The sequence below is a fragment of the Peromyscus leucopus genome, chromosome 5, assembly GCF_004664715.2.
Source record: "Peromyscus leucopus breed LL Stock chromosome 5, UCI_PerLeu_2.1, whole genome shotgun sequence".
Lineage (NCBI taxonomy): Eukaryota > Metazoa > Chordata > Mammalia > Rodentia > Cricetidae > Peromyscus > Peromyscus leucopus.
The window spans coordinates 57,313,744-57,328,916 of NC_051067.1; the positions used below are offsets into that span (position 1 = coordinate 57,313,744).

Here is a 15,173-nt window from a genome sequence, read left to right on the forward strand (position 1 = left end):
ACCTGAAAAATTATACACAGACAGTGAACATAAACTCTTGTTATCATCACTGTTTAAAATGCTTTTTCTGGGGCTGGAGAGATGGGTAAGCAGTTAAGAGTACTTATTGCTTTTGCGGAGGACCCAGGTTCGGTTCCCAGCACCCACATAGTAGCTCATAACCTTTCATAATTCCAGTTTCAGGGGATCCAGTGCCTTATTCTGGCCTCCTTGGGCACCAAGCATGCCCACGGTGCACATACCCACATGCAGGCCAAACATCCATACACAGAAAATTATAAAATCTTTAAATAAAGAAATGAAATGCTGTTGCTTCTGCATGAAACCGTTTACTGCTGGGACTCCAGTCATGCAAACCTAAGCCTCTTGCATGCAGGATGCCTGCTACTGCCTTGAGTGCCTGGCCGAAGCCTAGTGAGCTGGCAGGATGAAGCAGGCTACCAGGGTAGAAGCCCCGGAATTCTGGCCTGTGGAATGCGGTTGACAGGGCTGGTCAGAGTTGAAAACATAAATGCAGAGCTAGAAGACTCAAAACTTCTTTGACCATATCCAGGGATATCACGTGATACTGGCAATGCTGGTCAGTAATCCATCACGTCAAAAAAAATCTACTAGAGACAACTAAGGCCTCTAGCCACTAGAGAATTTAAGTAGGATGAGGAACATGCAAAGTCTTGTGTCTGAGCAAAAGTATTACTACTACTACTATTATTGTTGCACACATTCATGAGGGTGCGTCTGTCTTGTGTGCGCATGTGGAGGACTGGAGTCAGCCTCGGATGTCATTCCTTGGGAGGTATCCAGCTTTTCCTTTGAGATAGGGTTTCCCATTAGCCTAGAGGGATCTGCTTTGCTTTGCCAGCACTGGGATTACAAACGTGTGTCACCATGTTCAGCTTTTTTATGTGGGGGAAAGCATGAATGTTTATCAGAGAACCTCTATGCACTTGAACCCCTTTTCTTCAGACACACATCTGTATGTAGATATATGCACACACACACACACACACACACACACACACACACACACACACACAAATATGACAGATACAGTTCATCAGTTTGGTTGTTCTGTTTAGCTCCTCAGACTTCAGTTGACCGTGCCTGGATAACAGTCCATGTGTAAAACTTCAACAAAACCATATAAAGTACGGTCTAATAACATCTATTATTCTTAAACACCCTTCAGAGCTAGTTTCTCTAAAAGCCCTTCTTAGAGAGTCTTCCTTAATTATCCAGGCAACATTCTGCTCTCTATATTCACAGAGAATATTTAATATTCATAGGCTGCATTATACAGACCTTGCAATCTTTGATCAATATTTGATCTTCTCTGGAGTTGCTTCCCATTTTAGTCTCCAGTTCTGTGTGGGTAGGTAGTGTGCATTTCTTCTGTTACATGATAGCCTGCTGCTCAGAACAGGGCCCATGCCCAACACAGGCTTCATGTCAGGGCCCCTTTGAACTAGAATTTCAAGCAACCAAATCCCTCTCCAAACAGAGTGCTTTGTAACAAAATCTCCAGGTGTCTAATGAAGTTTGGGAAGTTCTCCTCTATTCTTAATGAATAAAAATGAAATAATAAAATTAGACCAACACAGGAATCATATTTCTCTTTCTCCTTCTCCCTCTCCTCCCCCCACTTCCCTTCCTCCTCATCTTCTTGTGGTTTGTTCTTTTTAAATCTGTCTCACTGTGGAGCTTTGGGTTGGCCGAAAACTCACAATCCTCCTGCACCAATCTCCCAGATTCAGGATTATAGGTGTACACCTATAATGCCTGGCTGGGACATTATTTTACTTCTCTATAAAGTGTTTGTTGGATTTCAATCCCCACTGCATCTCCATTGTTTGGTTTTTTGGAGACATAAAAAACAATGTCATTAGTGTGTCTGGTTTTTCTCCCCCAGAGAGTCTGACTTCACTGGTCTTAAGAAGTCCTATTCATCACTTTTATAAGCATCCCAGCTGCACATTCTACTGTGCATCTGGTATTGAGAAACTTTGTTCCTCAGACAGTCCCCACTGAGACCTGTGTTTGCTTATTGATGAAGGCAAATCCCAAAATGACCATAAAATCAAATAGCCAAAAACTATCTGAGCAACATTAGAGTAGAAAATGTAATGGACAATGGCCTATGTGTACATCATCCCTGTGTTCGTACTTGAAGCTCAGCCCTTGGGCTTGGGTCATGAGAGTCCAGGCAGTATTTCTGTCCTCATAAACAGTAAGCTCTTGGAAGCCAAGAGTTGAGTCTTACTCATTCATCTCTGTCTCTCTAACCTTGTGATGAACACGTAGTAGTTGCTCAACAGACGGTGAATGAATTCATGAATAAATGACTGAACAAAGCAATAGACACAGAAATAATCACAAGTCCGGTGACAAGGACAGGTGTTCCTGTCCCTCTGTTCCTTCCACCCGTCGGACATTTTATTTATACAGCCGCTTCTCTGCACGTACCCATCTTTGCCTTTTGTTTTTTATTATTGAGAGCACACACCCAAAAAAGCCAACCCAGTTTCTGAAGGAGGTATCTATTTTGGTCCCAAACAGAGAACAGTGGGTGATTCTGTGGGCAGAGACGGCAATTCCTGAACAAGGTGTGGTGACTCATGCCCAGAGGTGCTCAGAATTTCCTCTGTTCTGCGGGCCTCTGAGGCAGACTCAGCCACAGTGCTCTCTCAGAAGCTCAGTCGGATGCAGGAGAATACCCCAGACTGCTCTTTGAAGGTAGCAAGAGGAACACAGGTAGAAAGAGCTGCAGAGGAAACCGAAGGACCACACGTGTCCTAAAGAGCTCCTACCAGACAGATAGCGTGGCATGCATTTATAATCCAAGCATCTGGAAGTGGAGCCAGAGGGCTCAGGATGTTGAGGCCAGCCTTAGCCACATCATGAATTTCTATGGCAGCCTGGCCTACATAAGACCATGTTTCAGAAGGAAAATGAAAGAGGCTGAGGCTATACTGGGGAAGCATGAGCACTCAGGTTGGATCCCCACTATCCATGAAAAAAACAGACCGTGGTGACGTATGCTTGTAGCAGTGGGGCTGGGGCGGACCGGAGGATCACTAGACAGATGGTCTAGCTGAATTGGTGAGCTCCAGGTTCAGTGAGAGACCCTGTCTCAAAAAAAAAAAAAAAAGGGGGTAGAAAGATAAAAGAAGATGGAATGTTGACCTCTGATCTCCACATACATGTGTATATACATGCATGTGTATATGTATATATACACACACACACACACACACACACACACACACAGGAAAAAGAAATAAGCGATTCAATAGGTAGGTCATTCTGGTAGACTGTGGAGCTGCTGTGCAAGGTAGGTAGTGGGAAAAGGTACTGCAAACTCAATTTCTAGAGCTTTCCTAGTTGTGTTACATCAGCTACTGGTTTAACTGATCAAAGACTCAATTTGTTAAGTATAAAGCAGAGATAATAATAACTATTTTTTTTGAGAGCCAGGGCCTCACTATGTAGCCCTGACTGGCTTGGAACTCTCTATGTTAGTGGCTCTCAGGGTCACCTAAGACCATCGGGAAACAGAGATAGTTACATTACAATTCATAACGGTAGCCAAATTACTGTTATGAAGTAGCAACGAAAATGATTTTATGGCTGGGGGTCACCACAACATGAGACACTGTATTAAAGGGTCACAGTATTAAGAAGGTTGAGAACCACTAATCTATATAGAAGAAATTCTAGAGACCTGCTGCCTTGGTTTCCCAAGTGCTGAACTGAAAGACATAGACCACGGTGCCGGCAGAACTACCTTATTTTGAAAACTGACCCAAGAGATACTGATTTAACACAACACCTGAAAAATTATACACAGACAGTGAACATAAACTCTTGTTATCATCACTGTTTAAAATGCTTTTTCTGGGCTGGAGAGATGGGTAAGCAGTTAAGAGTACTTATTGCTTTTGCGGAGGACCCAGGTTCGGTTCCCAGCACCCACATAGTAGCTCATAACCTTTCATAATTCCAGTTTCAGGGGATCCAGTGCCTTATTCTGGCCTCCTTGGGCACCAAGCATGCCCACGGTGCACATACCCACATGCAGGCCAAACATCCATACACAGAAAATTATAAAATCTTTAAATAAAGAAATGAAATGCTGTTGCTTCTGCATGAAACCGTTTACTGCTGGGACTCCAGTCATGCAAACCTAAGCCTCTTGCATGCAGGATGCCTGCTACTGCCTTGAGTGCCTGGCCGAAGCCTAGTGAGCTGGCAGGATGAAGCAGGCTACCAGGGTAGAAGCCCCGGAATTCTGGCCTGTGGAATGCGGTTGACAGGGCTGGTCAGAGTTGAAAACATAAATGCAGAGCTAGAAGACTCAAAACTTCTTTGACCATATCCAGGGATATCACGTGATACTGGCAATGCTGGTCAGTAATCCATCACGTCAAAAAAAATCTACTAGAGACAACTAAGGCCTCTAGCCACTAGAGAATTTAAGTAGGATGAGGAACATGCAAAGTCTTGTGTCTGAGCAAAAGTATTACTACTACTACTATTATTGTTGCACACATTCATGAGGGTGCGTCTGTCTTGTGTGCGCATGTGGAGGACTGGAGTCAGCCTCGGATGTCATTCCTTGGGAGGTATCCAGCTTTTCCTTTGAGATAGGGTTTCCCATTAGCCTAGAGGGATCTGCTTTGCTTTGCCAGCACTGGGATTACAAACGTGTGTCACCATGTTCAGCTTTTTTATGTGGGGGAAAGCATGAATGTTTATCAGAGAACCTCTATGCACTTGAACCCCTTTTCTTCAGACACACATCTGTATGTAGATATATGCACACACACACACACACACACACACACACACACACACACACAAATATGACAGATACAGTTCATCAGTTTGGTTGTTCTGTTTAGCTCCTCAGACTTCAGTTGACCGTGCCTGGATAACAGTCCATGTGTAAAACTTCAACAAAACCATATAAAGTACGGTCTAATAACATCTATTATTCTTAAACACCCTTCAGAGCTAGTTTCTCTAAAAGCCCTTCTTAGAGAGTCTTCCTTAATTATCCAGGCAACATTCTGCTCTCTATATTCACAGAGAATATTTAATATTCATAGGCTGCATTATACAGACCTTGCAATCTTTGATCAATATTTGATCTTCTCTGGAGTTGCTTCCCATTTTAGTCTCCAGTTCTGTGTGGGTAGGTAGTGTGCATTTCTTCTGTTACATGATAGCCTGCTGCTCAGAACAGGGCCCATGCCCAACACAGGCTTCATGTCAGGGCCCCTTTGAACTAGAATTTCAAGCAACCAAATCCCTCTCCAAACAGAGTGCTTTGTAACAAAATCTCCAGGTGTCTAATGAAGTTTGGGAAGTTCTCCTCTATTCTTAATGAATAAAAATGAAATAATAAAATTAGACCAACACAGGAATCATATTTCTCTTTCTCCTTCTCCCTCTCCTCCCCCCACTTCCCTTCCTCCTCATCTTCTTGTGGTTTGTTCTTTTTAAATCTGTCTCACTGTGGAGCTTTGGGTTGGCCGAAAACTCACAATCCTCCTGCACCAATCTCCCAGATTCAGGATTATAGGTGTACACCTATAATGCCTGGCTGGGACATTATTTTACTTCTCTATAAAGTGTTTGTTGGATTTCAATCCCCACTGCATCTCCATTGTTTGGTTTTTTGGAGACATAAAAAACAATGTCATTAGTGTGTCTGGTTTTTCTCCCCCAGAGAGTCTGACTTCACTGGTCTTAAGAAGTCCTATTCATCACTTTTATAAGCATCCCAGCTGCACATTCTACTGTGCATCTGGTATTGAGAAACTTTGTTCCTCAGACAGTCCCCACTGAGACCTGTGTTTGCTTATTGATGAAGGCAAATCCCAAAATGACCATAAAATCAAATAGCCAAAAACTATCTGAGCAACATTAGAGTAGAAAATGTCTAAAATTTCCAAGGATGACTTAATTATTGTTTTTCCTGCAAATGGGTGGCTTCCTTGAAAACATGGTGGGGAATTGGTCGTGCGATGGATTGTTGACTCACAGGCAGATGTTGACTTTCCCTTGGCAGTCAAGATAGGAACCACTCAGGAGAATGTTTAATTTTCCCTGGTGAAGAACAAGGGCTGTCCCTTTTCTCATCCCTATAATCCTAATATGTAAATGGATGGCTAGATGGAGAAAGAGATATCACTTCTGAAAATCAGGATAAAGATGTACAAGAAATACTGGGCCAGTATTCAAGAGGCCTGGGCTCTAGTCTTTATTTGAAACCCATTCAGAGATGAAGGGTTTATAACATTTTTTAAAGAATTATTTGTATTTATGTGTGTGTCTATATGTATATGCAGACCAGAAGAGGTCACTGGATCCAAACAAACAGTTGTGAGATGGGAACTAGGCACCAAATTCATCAAACATAGCATGTGCTCCTAACCACCGGGGCATCTCAGCCTTGGGGTTTATAACCTTTTGAACTAATGTATTGAATGAAGGTGCTCTTTTTTTTCTTTCTCACAGGGAATGAATGGCTCAAGATAAAGATAGGAGAGAGCTAGCTCCCCACTCCTGTTGAGAAACATGGACATTATTCGAGGAAAGAAATTCCTATAGAAAGCAAAGACTTCACCAAAACACAGTGATGTTTTTACCTTACGCCCACAACTTGAGCAGTACGGAAATAGTAATCATGCTGCAATGCAGGGCAGTACCTTTTGAGAGTGGGAAATAACCTGCAACTGAGCTTTCAGATTTTGGTCTGTTGATACTGAAGGGTGACCTTTCAATCCATATGGTACCTGGCAGGTCTTTGGTTGGGAACGTCTTTTGTTTCCAACAGTACCCCAGAATAAAAATGTTTTTGTGCAGAACTTTTTTGTTTCCAGAATTCTTGACATAGAATGATGGAGCTGGAAGGGGATTTCAACAGCCCTCTATCAACCTTCTCCTTTTTGCAGAGAGAAATTTGCTGACAGCTGTGACTTCCTAGGTCTTGTCTTTGATTCTCCCAACACCATCATTAGGTGTCTTACTCCAAATGCCACTTCTTTAAAAGTTCGTTTGCCTCCGAGTTCTATTCCTCAATGACCACTGGTGGCATGCTCTATTTCTTAAGGGAACTCATTCTTCATTTGTAAAAATTTATGTCCATTACCAGACAAAAAGGAAAATGTGGTGTTAACCTGAACAGCTAGTGTGTTAAGGTGCAGCCTGCCTTCATGGTGTGCATTGCTACCACAGGGATGATTTCCACAAGAAATTACACCAAAGTATCTAGAATTCTCCAAGTTTTTGAGTGTGTGTGTGTGTGTGTGTGTGTGTGTGTGTGTGTGTGTGTGTCCAGGGCTGGGGAGATGACTTAGTTTGTAAAGTACTCGTTGCCTAAGTATGATGACCTCAGTTCTGATCCCTAGTGCCCACAAGAAAGCTGAGTATGGGGGCTGGAAAGATGGATCAGCAGTTAAGAGCACTTGGTATCTCTCAGAGGACCTAGGTTCACTTCCCAGCACCACCTGGTAACTTATAACCATCTGTAATTCCATTCCCAGAGGATCCAACGCCCTCTTCTGACCTCTGAGGTACTAAGTAGTCACATGGTGCAATAGAAATATGCAGACAAAACATTCATACACCTAAAATAAAATACTATAAAAAAGTGAAAAAAAAGAAAAGCAGGACGTGGCAGTCAGACCTTTAATACCAGCCCTGGGAAAGCAGAAACAGGCAGATTCCTGAAACTGCCCAGCCAGCCTAGCCTAACCGTGTAGCCCCAGGCCAGCAAGAAACCCCATCTCCAGACAACAACAGGAACAACTCCCAAACAACAAAACAACGTCATGTGAATGCCACCTGAGGATTGATACCAAAACTGACTTTTGACTCCCCTGCCCCCCCCACTCATGTGCACACATATCCACATGAACACAAGTGTGTATGCGTGGACAGAAAAATCCCCAATTGGGAGGAACAGAGTGATGGAGCTGTAGAGCGTACAAGCTGTTCTTTCAGAGCATGGCCAATTGACATATAAGTGGATGGAATCAATTATGCTTTTCTCAATTCTCAAAGCTAAATGGAGCATAAGCATGGATTACATACCAAACCGTCTATTTAAGACACTTAAAAAAAAAGTCACGACTCTTATTAAGTATTCTGAATGCTTAGCAAAGTACCATCTTTCCAGGGTCTATTTTGAAGATGAACACAGCAACAGTAGCTATAATACTGTGGAGAAACTGAAGGATCACATATGAAGCATGTGTCATAATAACAAAGCTAAAGATGGGAAATTCTAATGTGGGCAGTAGCCTTTACCAGAAGGGATAATTAGACAATCATATCACCTTAATGGGTTTCCACACCTTTTGTCTTTTTACTCTGTAGGGATAAAGATTTGATTACAGAATTCCTAGAATGAAAGATGATCAAAGGGCATCTCAGAATTTCCACAATTCTGAGAAAGGTGCCTTCAGTAACCCGCTGTGTTGGCAATATCAGGGAGAATTCTCTTTTTAACCACATCCCAAGACCCAGTGATATAGAGACTAAAAACACCCAGGTTGACTAATACATCCCTTGTACCACATCACACTTTTAAATGGTGGCTTTGGAAATTTTCAGAATGAAAATCTGTCTTATGAATCAGCTAGAAATTACATATCTGTTGACAGTCTGTTTTATTTCATTAAAGACCGAGGAATAGAAGGACTTGTTTGTTTTTTTTAAACTTTTTTAGATTTAAGATTTATTTATTTTTATATGTCTAAGTATTTGGCCTGTGTATACATCTGTGCACCATGTGTATGCAGCGCCTGTGGAGGCCAGAAGTTGTCGGATCCCCTGGAACATGAGTTACAGATGGCTGTAAGCCACCGTGTTGGGTCCTGAGTCCTCTCCAAGAGCAAAGAGTGCTCTAAACCAAGGAGCCATCTCTCTAGCCCCATTAATTGTTTAAACTGGATTCTTCCTGGAGGAAAAAGAAGTCTGGAATGAGATTATCTTTTGCCCTGGGGTAGTTTCTGAGCTGCTTTCTGACCTCAGCATTCCAATCCAATTCATTGTCTTTCCCACTGGGGAGCAGTTTGCCTCTTGACATACTTCCTATACCTCCTCTACCTCTGCTCTCAGCCAGGGTCACCTCCGGTCCTGTTTTCAACAGAAAGAACAAGCTGTGTTTGAGCCTTGCAGCCATGATCATCTGAGTTTGAGGTTGTTCTATGGGTTCATGACACCCACACTGCAAAGTGGTTATAAGCTGTAATAAAATTTACACATCTGCGCATCAAATGTACTCTATAAATGGCATTCCCTAACATTTTCAAGTAGCTTTTTGTTGCCTACCAAATGCAACTAAGACATTTTAAGTTGTGGACTAAGAATGCAGCTCAGTGGTAGAGTACTTGTCTAGCATGTTCAAGGCCTTGGATTTCTTCCCCAACAACACAGAAAAAGAAAAAGATTGAACTTTCTGTCCAGGGCTTTAATTCCTTTGGCCTAGTTCCTATCTTTCCGCTCTTTACCCCATGACCCCGGATTCCTGCCCAGGATAGAGAATACACTGGACCACTTATTGACTCCCCATGCACCTCCATGTCTTGGCCTCTTTGTCATCTTAAATCTTACCTTAAGGAAATCTGCCAGTCCCCAGGGCTCAGTTGACATGCTACCTTCATGAAGGCTTCTCTGACAGCCCCACATTCCTGTAGCTCTACACACATTCCAACCTGTATTACTGTCATTTCTCCATGTACATATGCATAAGAAGTATTGGGCAGATATTTTGCAAAATCAAGTAAATGAAGGACTCTGAATGGTAATCCACAAAGACCATTCTGAACCCCATATAAGTCAACCATGGCTCATAATAACACAAGTTTACTTGAAATGCTTTCCTCAGAGACAGAATATGCTTGATTGTAAAGACTTGGTTATTCTGACTTGGATTGACTTGGCAAAGACACTCTTGAGGGAAAGCTGCTGTTGAGGGAGAAATCACATTAAAAGCTTCCTAACATGGCAACCTTAACTCCAAAGTCACAATGCTCCTATACCAGGTCACTGTGTGGCCCAACACAATGTGGTCACTTGCCCCCAAATCAGCAACTAAACTCCACATATATGTTGTAATTTTTCTCTTCTCAAAGCATTTTTCTGAAGTCATTTAAGAATACATTTCTAGAAATTAAGAATATGAAATCATAGGCTTTCAAAAATATTTTTTTTTCAGCCTGGAGTGATGTTTTGCACAGAAGCAGGTGGATCTTTATGAGTCTGAAGCAATCTAGTCTACATGGCAAGTTCCAGGCAATCCAAGACTAACTACATGGGGAGACACTTCCATGTCTCTCTCTATATATATATATATTTCCCCAAAACCTTATTTGTCTTGCTGGGTTATCAAGAAAAAAAAACAGCATTAGAAAATCCACCTTTAATTAAGAAGAGTTATTTGATACCCAAGTTGGTGGTTTTTATTTCTTAAAATAATATCTGAGAAAATCCATGATGATAGAATTTATGATTAACATATGTGTCCATATGTACACATACAGAAGCTACACACAGAGAAGCAGATAAAAGCTATGCTGTGAAAATGAGTATATTTGTTTCTGAATTTGCCATAAAATCACACTCACAAGTATCTCCCCAAGACAGCAAAACCAAAAAATCTCTGGGAATAAAACATTCTTAAGTCCTAAATTGTCTGCTTTATATGAGTTACTCATACTTTAGGCAGAAACTGACTTTGAGAGGTCTCTAGTAGCTTTTTAGAATTATCATACAGTTGTGTTTAGAGATGTAGTGGAAGAATAAAAGAAAATGTATTAGTTGGGCATGGTGGCCCAGGCCTATAGTCTCAGCATGTGGGAGACTGAGGAAGGGGATCTCCAGTCTGAAGTCAGTCTAGGCTATATAGTGAGTTCTAGTCTAACCTGGGCTACATGACTACCTGAAAACAAGCAACTACCAGACAGGTGGAGCACATTTATCAGGAGTTAAAGGTCATCCTTGTTTACGCCTAGTGAAGTTTGAGGCCAGCCTGGGCTATATGAGAATCTGTCTCAAAAAAAACAAAAACTGAAAAGGACTATGACTGATAAAATCCTTCATGCCATTCTAAGCAAGGTTTATAGATTAGGGGCCACTGAGGCACAAAATGATGTCCCGATGGGCCACAGACAACAGGTAGAACCCAAGAGTCAACTCCCTTTTCAGTTTATACCTTAGTGCTGCTTCTGGTTCTGTACCTGGAAGTGGTAGGCTTCCCAAGATTCCATTAGCCTTCCCAAGATTCCCAGGGCATCTTCTGGCCTCTTACCTGTCAAACAACTGGGTCCTATGAGGAATGAGAGTAATCCTAGCATCAGCAAGAGTGTCTCCATCTTCCAGGCTCGTGGAATCAGGGTGGAATGGGGAACTGGCTGAAATGCTCTGCGGTTGGTTGGGTCAGCCTCTTTCCTGCATCCTACTGGGAGGATGTCAGAGCAAGGGCTGCATCCTCTCAGGCTGTCATCTTGGCTTTTTATATAATGTCAATGACAGTCAGGAGTTGTTCTATTTAAGCATTAGGCTGGTCTGCTCAGCAGGAAGTTGTGCCTACTCTGTTCTGTGATCTCATATAGGAAGTGTTTTTTTGATGACAATATAGTTTGCGGTAATTTTTCAAACTTTCAAAAAAGTTTTTTTTTTTTTTTTCAAGTTCAATTGCTGGGAGGTGTGGGCTGTGCTTGGTGAGAAGGATCAGGCTCCACATATGAATCCTTTCTTGTGCTTCACCCATAAAAGGAAAGGGAGATTCCCCTGCCGTTGCAGGAGGGGTGAGCAAGCATTTCTTGGCAGTGGTCTCATTTAGAGTTTTGTAAACTGAGTCCTCTGGGGGGGGGGAGTCCCCCCCAGAGGACTCAACAGAGGCTGTGAAGAATGGAGGAGCAAGGTCATGCAAGGACATGGAAAGGCAGCTTTGGCCAAAGATGGACATTTCATGTAAACTGGCCTGACCCTGGAGCCCTCTTAGGAGTCTAAGTGGGTTCCAGGCTCTGCTCTGTGCTTAGAGGATATGACAAACAAACGTGTTCAGTCCATGTATGAGATTTTTGAATTCTGAAGCATGGGTCATTGCACCATGGGTGTAGGATACAAAAAGAAGAAGCCGGACTGGTACCCAGATGAGTTTGCAGTTACAATGGAAGACTCTTGAGTATGACTTCTCCCAGGAGGCCTCTCAGAACCCTCTCGATTCTCTCATAGCATGACTATGCTGTGTTGTCAGCCACTATTGATAAGTCTTTTTACCTCGAGTTTAGTTGCTGTTCATCTTGGTTTATGAATAAGATCTGATGAAATCTTGGTCTCCTCCCTTGAGAGAAAAATGCACATTGGCATGTAATCAGGAAATCTATAGACATTTTCACGAGTGTCACAGGCACTTTGAACTCTAAGAGTCTGAGAATCTTAGGTTCAAGGTACTGTGGGCTTCTGGAGACAGGTTATATCCAATGTATTTTTGACATCACCACTGGAATAGCACATAACACATGTGGGTGTTTAACCATGATGCACTAAGACACACGTAAACATGAATATATAACAAGCATACTTTTTAAGCCATTTCAGACAAGTTCTTGTGAGCACATTTCAAAGTTTTGAGTCAAACCTGCTGGAAATAGGTAGTTCCCACTAAGTCCATTTCAAATATTTCTTCCCTGGCAAAGACTTTTTAAGGGAGAAACGATAGTCTAGATGACCCCAATAGATTAATTTAAGAAACATTTGGTTAAAGGTCACTATGTTCCTTTAGGACAGGTAGTTGGTCAACTGTATAAAGCTGAGTCTCAGAATATCAGGAAGTTGCTTAACTCTGTTATCAGAAATGTTTGGTATTTCTCAGAAGAAACTGCTTGTCATACCAGGCACCAAAAAAATATCTGACCCAGATTGCTTCTTCTTAGGAGGTGAGGCTTTGCTCATTCTAATCGTACAAGGTGGCAGTTGACTGGCGACCATGATGCAGAAGAGCAGGAGAGATTTAGCAAGGGAAAAGTAATAGATAGATATGTTCAGGAAAGACATAAGGGTTGTCCTTGAAAGGTGAATGTAGTCTTCATATATGGATCCTGCAGGCGCAAACTGTGGTCAACAGTTAACCAGAAGTATGGTTGAGCTGGTGGCTAGAAGAAAGTGAAGGCAGAAACGTCAGTTGTATCAATGGTGAAGAGGATTTTGAAAGCTAAAATAAGATGATTAGATCTGAGCCAAACATGTCCAAACAGGGTGGAGCATGATTCCAGTGTCCTACCTAGTTCTACGTCAAATTCACACAGCTAGACAATGGGGACAATGTCTCCGTGAGATTGGGCTGTAGGACATTTTCTTAATGATTGATGGGAGAGGGCCCAGCCTATTGTAGGTGGTGCCATCCTTGGGTTGGTGGTCCTGAGTGCTATAAAAAAGTAGACTGAGACAGCCATGATGAGCCAGCCAGGAAGCACCCCTCCATGGCCTCTGCATCAGCTCCTGCCTCCAGGTTCTTACCCTGCTTGAGTTTCTGCCCTTTCTGCTTTTGATGATGAATTGTTATATGGAACTGTAGGTGAAATAAATCTTTTCTTCTCCAAGTTGCTTTTGGTCATGGTATTTCATCACAGCAATAGTAACTCTAAGATACCCAAGAATGCCAAAAACTAGTATGGTATGCTGGGGAAAGTTAAATTTCAAGAGAAATGAAGGCTGAGAGATGCTAAAATATTCTCTAGGCATGAGATAATAGAGACTTAAATTAGTTTATTATAATCCAAATAACATGGAAGCTCGCTGCCAGAGTATTTGTACATGGGAAAATGCAGTTTTTAATACCTGAATGTGGGAGATGGAGAACAGAGGTTGTGGGCTTTAGTCAGGGGAAAATTCACTGGCTTGAGTTAACCGCATGAAAGGGCTGAGTCCAGATGCTTGAGGCTGGTGTTAAGTGAGCAGTAGAAAGATGGTTCCACTTACATCGAGGAGCTAATGCTCTGCTTGGGCCATTCATTCTCTCTCTCACACTGTATGGGATAGTCTTTGAAGATGGTCTTGTTTTGTTTTTGTTTTTGTTTCTCAAGACAGGGTTTCTCTGTGTAGTTTTGGTGCCTGTCCTGGATCTTGCCCTGTAGACCAGGCTGGCCTCGAACTCACAGAGATCCTCCTGCCTCTGCCTCCTGAGTGCTGGGATTAAAGGTGTGCGCCACCACTGCCTGGCCGAAAGATGGTCTTTTTACCATCTACACTAACGTTTGATTTCCAGTCTCCCCCACCCCACCTCACTAACTTTTAATATAGCGTTTTTGCTGATCAGAGTCAAGACTAGAGAGGAAGATGGAAAGGAACTGAGGGAGAAAGGTGGGGAGGGAAGTCAAATCTCCTCTCCCTTCCCTTCCCTGGCCCTCCTGCTTTTTCATGGCAATCTCAGAAAAGCCTCCAGCCCCAGAGAGCATAGATGGACCCAGGAAAGGAAGGAAAAGGCATGTGTGCATGCAGGATGGCATGAAGACTGGAGGCATGAATGGGCTAAGGAAGAACTGCTCGGAGGGTGGCGCCTTCTCCTGGCTGGTGGTCATTCTTTTCTATTGCAGATGCTTTCATCCTGCCCACAGACGGTTACTGCTTCCATTAATATTTCTGAATCAGAGTAGCCCTGGTTGTCCTGAAACTTCTTATGTAGACCAGACTGGCCTTGAACTCACTGTCTGCCTCTTGAGCGCTGGGACTAAAGGTGTGCATCACCATGCCCAGCTTACATTCCCATTACTTTTTTGTAGGTAAGTTTAAAATATTCACATGAACAATTTTACACAAGTATTTTGTAGAAGTAGCCATCTTTGATTTTTTTAATCCTATTACCATGGTTTTATCTTCTATTCTGTATGTTAGTTAACTTTGCTTTTATTTTCTCTGGTTCTGAAAGGCCCAATATCCTACTTAAAAAAACAAAAACAAAAACAAAACTACTCTAATCTTTTCCTTTAACATTTTCAAAAAGTTGTGCTTTCTGTTGTTTTGTGGCTGGGGATGGAACCAAGGGCCTCACAATGTGTTAAATACATGTCCCATCAATGTTAGGTACATGTCCCATGCTGAACCATTTAACTCCAGACCCAAAGCCTTCTTTTTCTAAAAACTGAAAGATGATGTCTATG

At 42.3% G+C, this 15,173-nt stretch overlaps 1 protein-coding gene across 1 annotated transcript in view; it reads right to left on the reverse strand.

The window, feature by feature from the left end:
* The window catches only part of Il2ra (interleukin 2 receptor subunit alpha), a 50,046-nt gene extending 38,477 nt beyond the window's left edge, over positions 1–11,569 (reverse strand). Inside the window, exon 1 of the mRNA XM_028892322.2 lies at positions 11,321–11,569. Within this exon, the coding sequence (XP_028748155.1) occupies positions 11,321–11,384 (64 nt within the window). The 5' untranslated portion in view covers positions 11,385–11,569. The remainder of the gene's footprint in view (positions 1–11,320) is intronic.
* Positions 11,570–15,173: the final 3,604 nt, after the last annotated feature.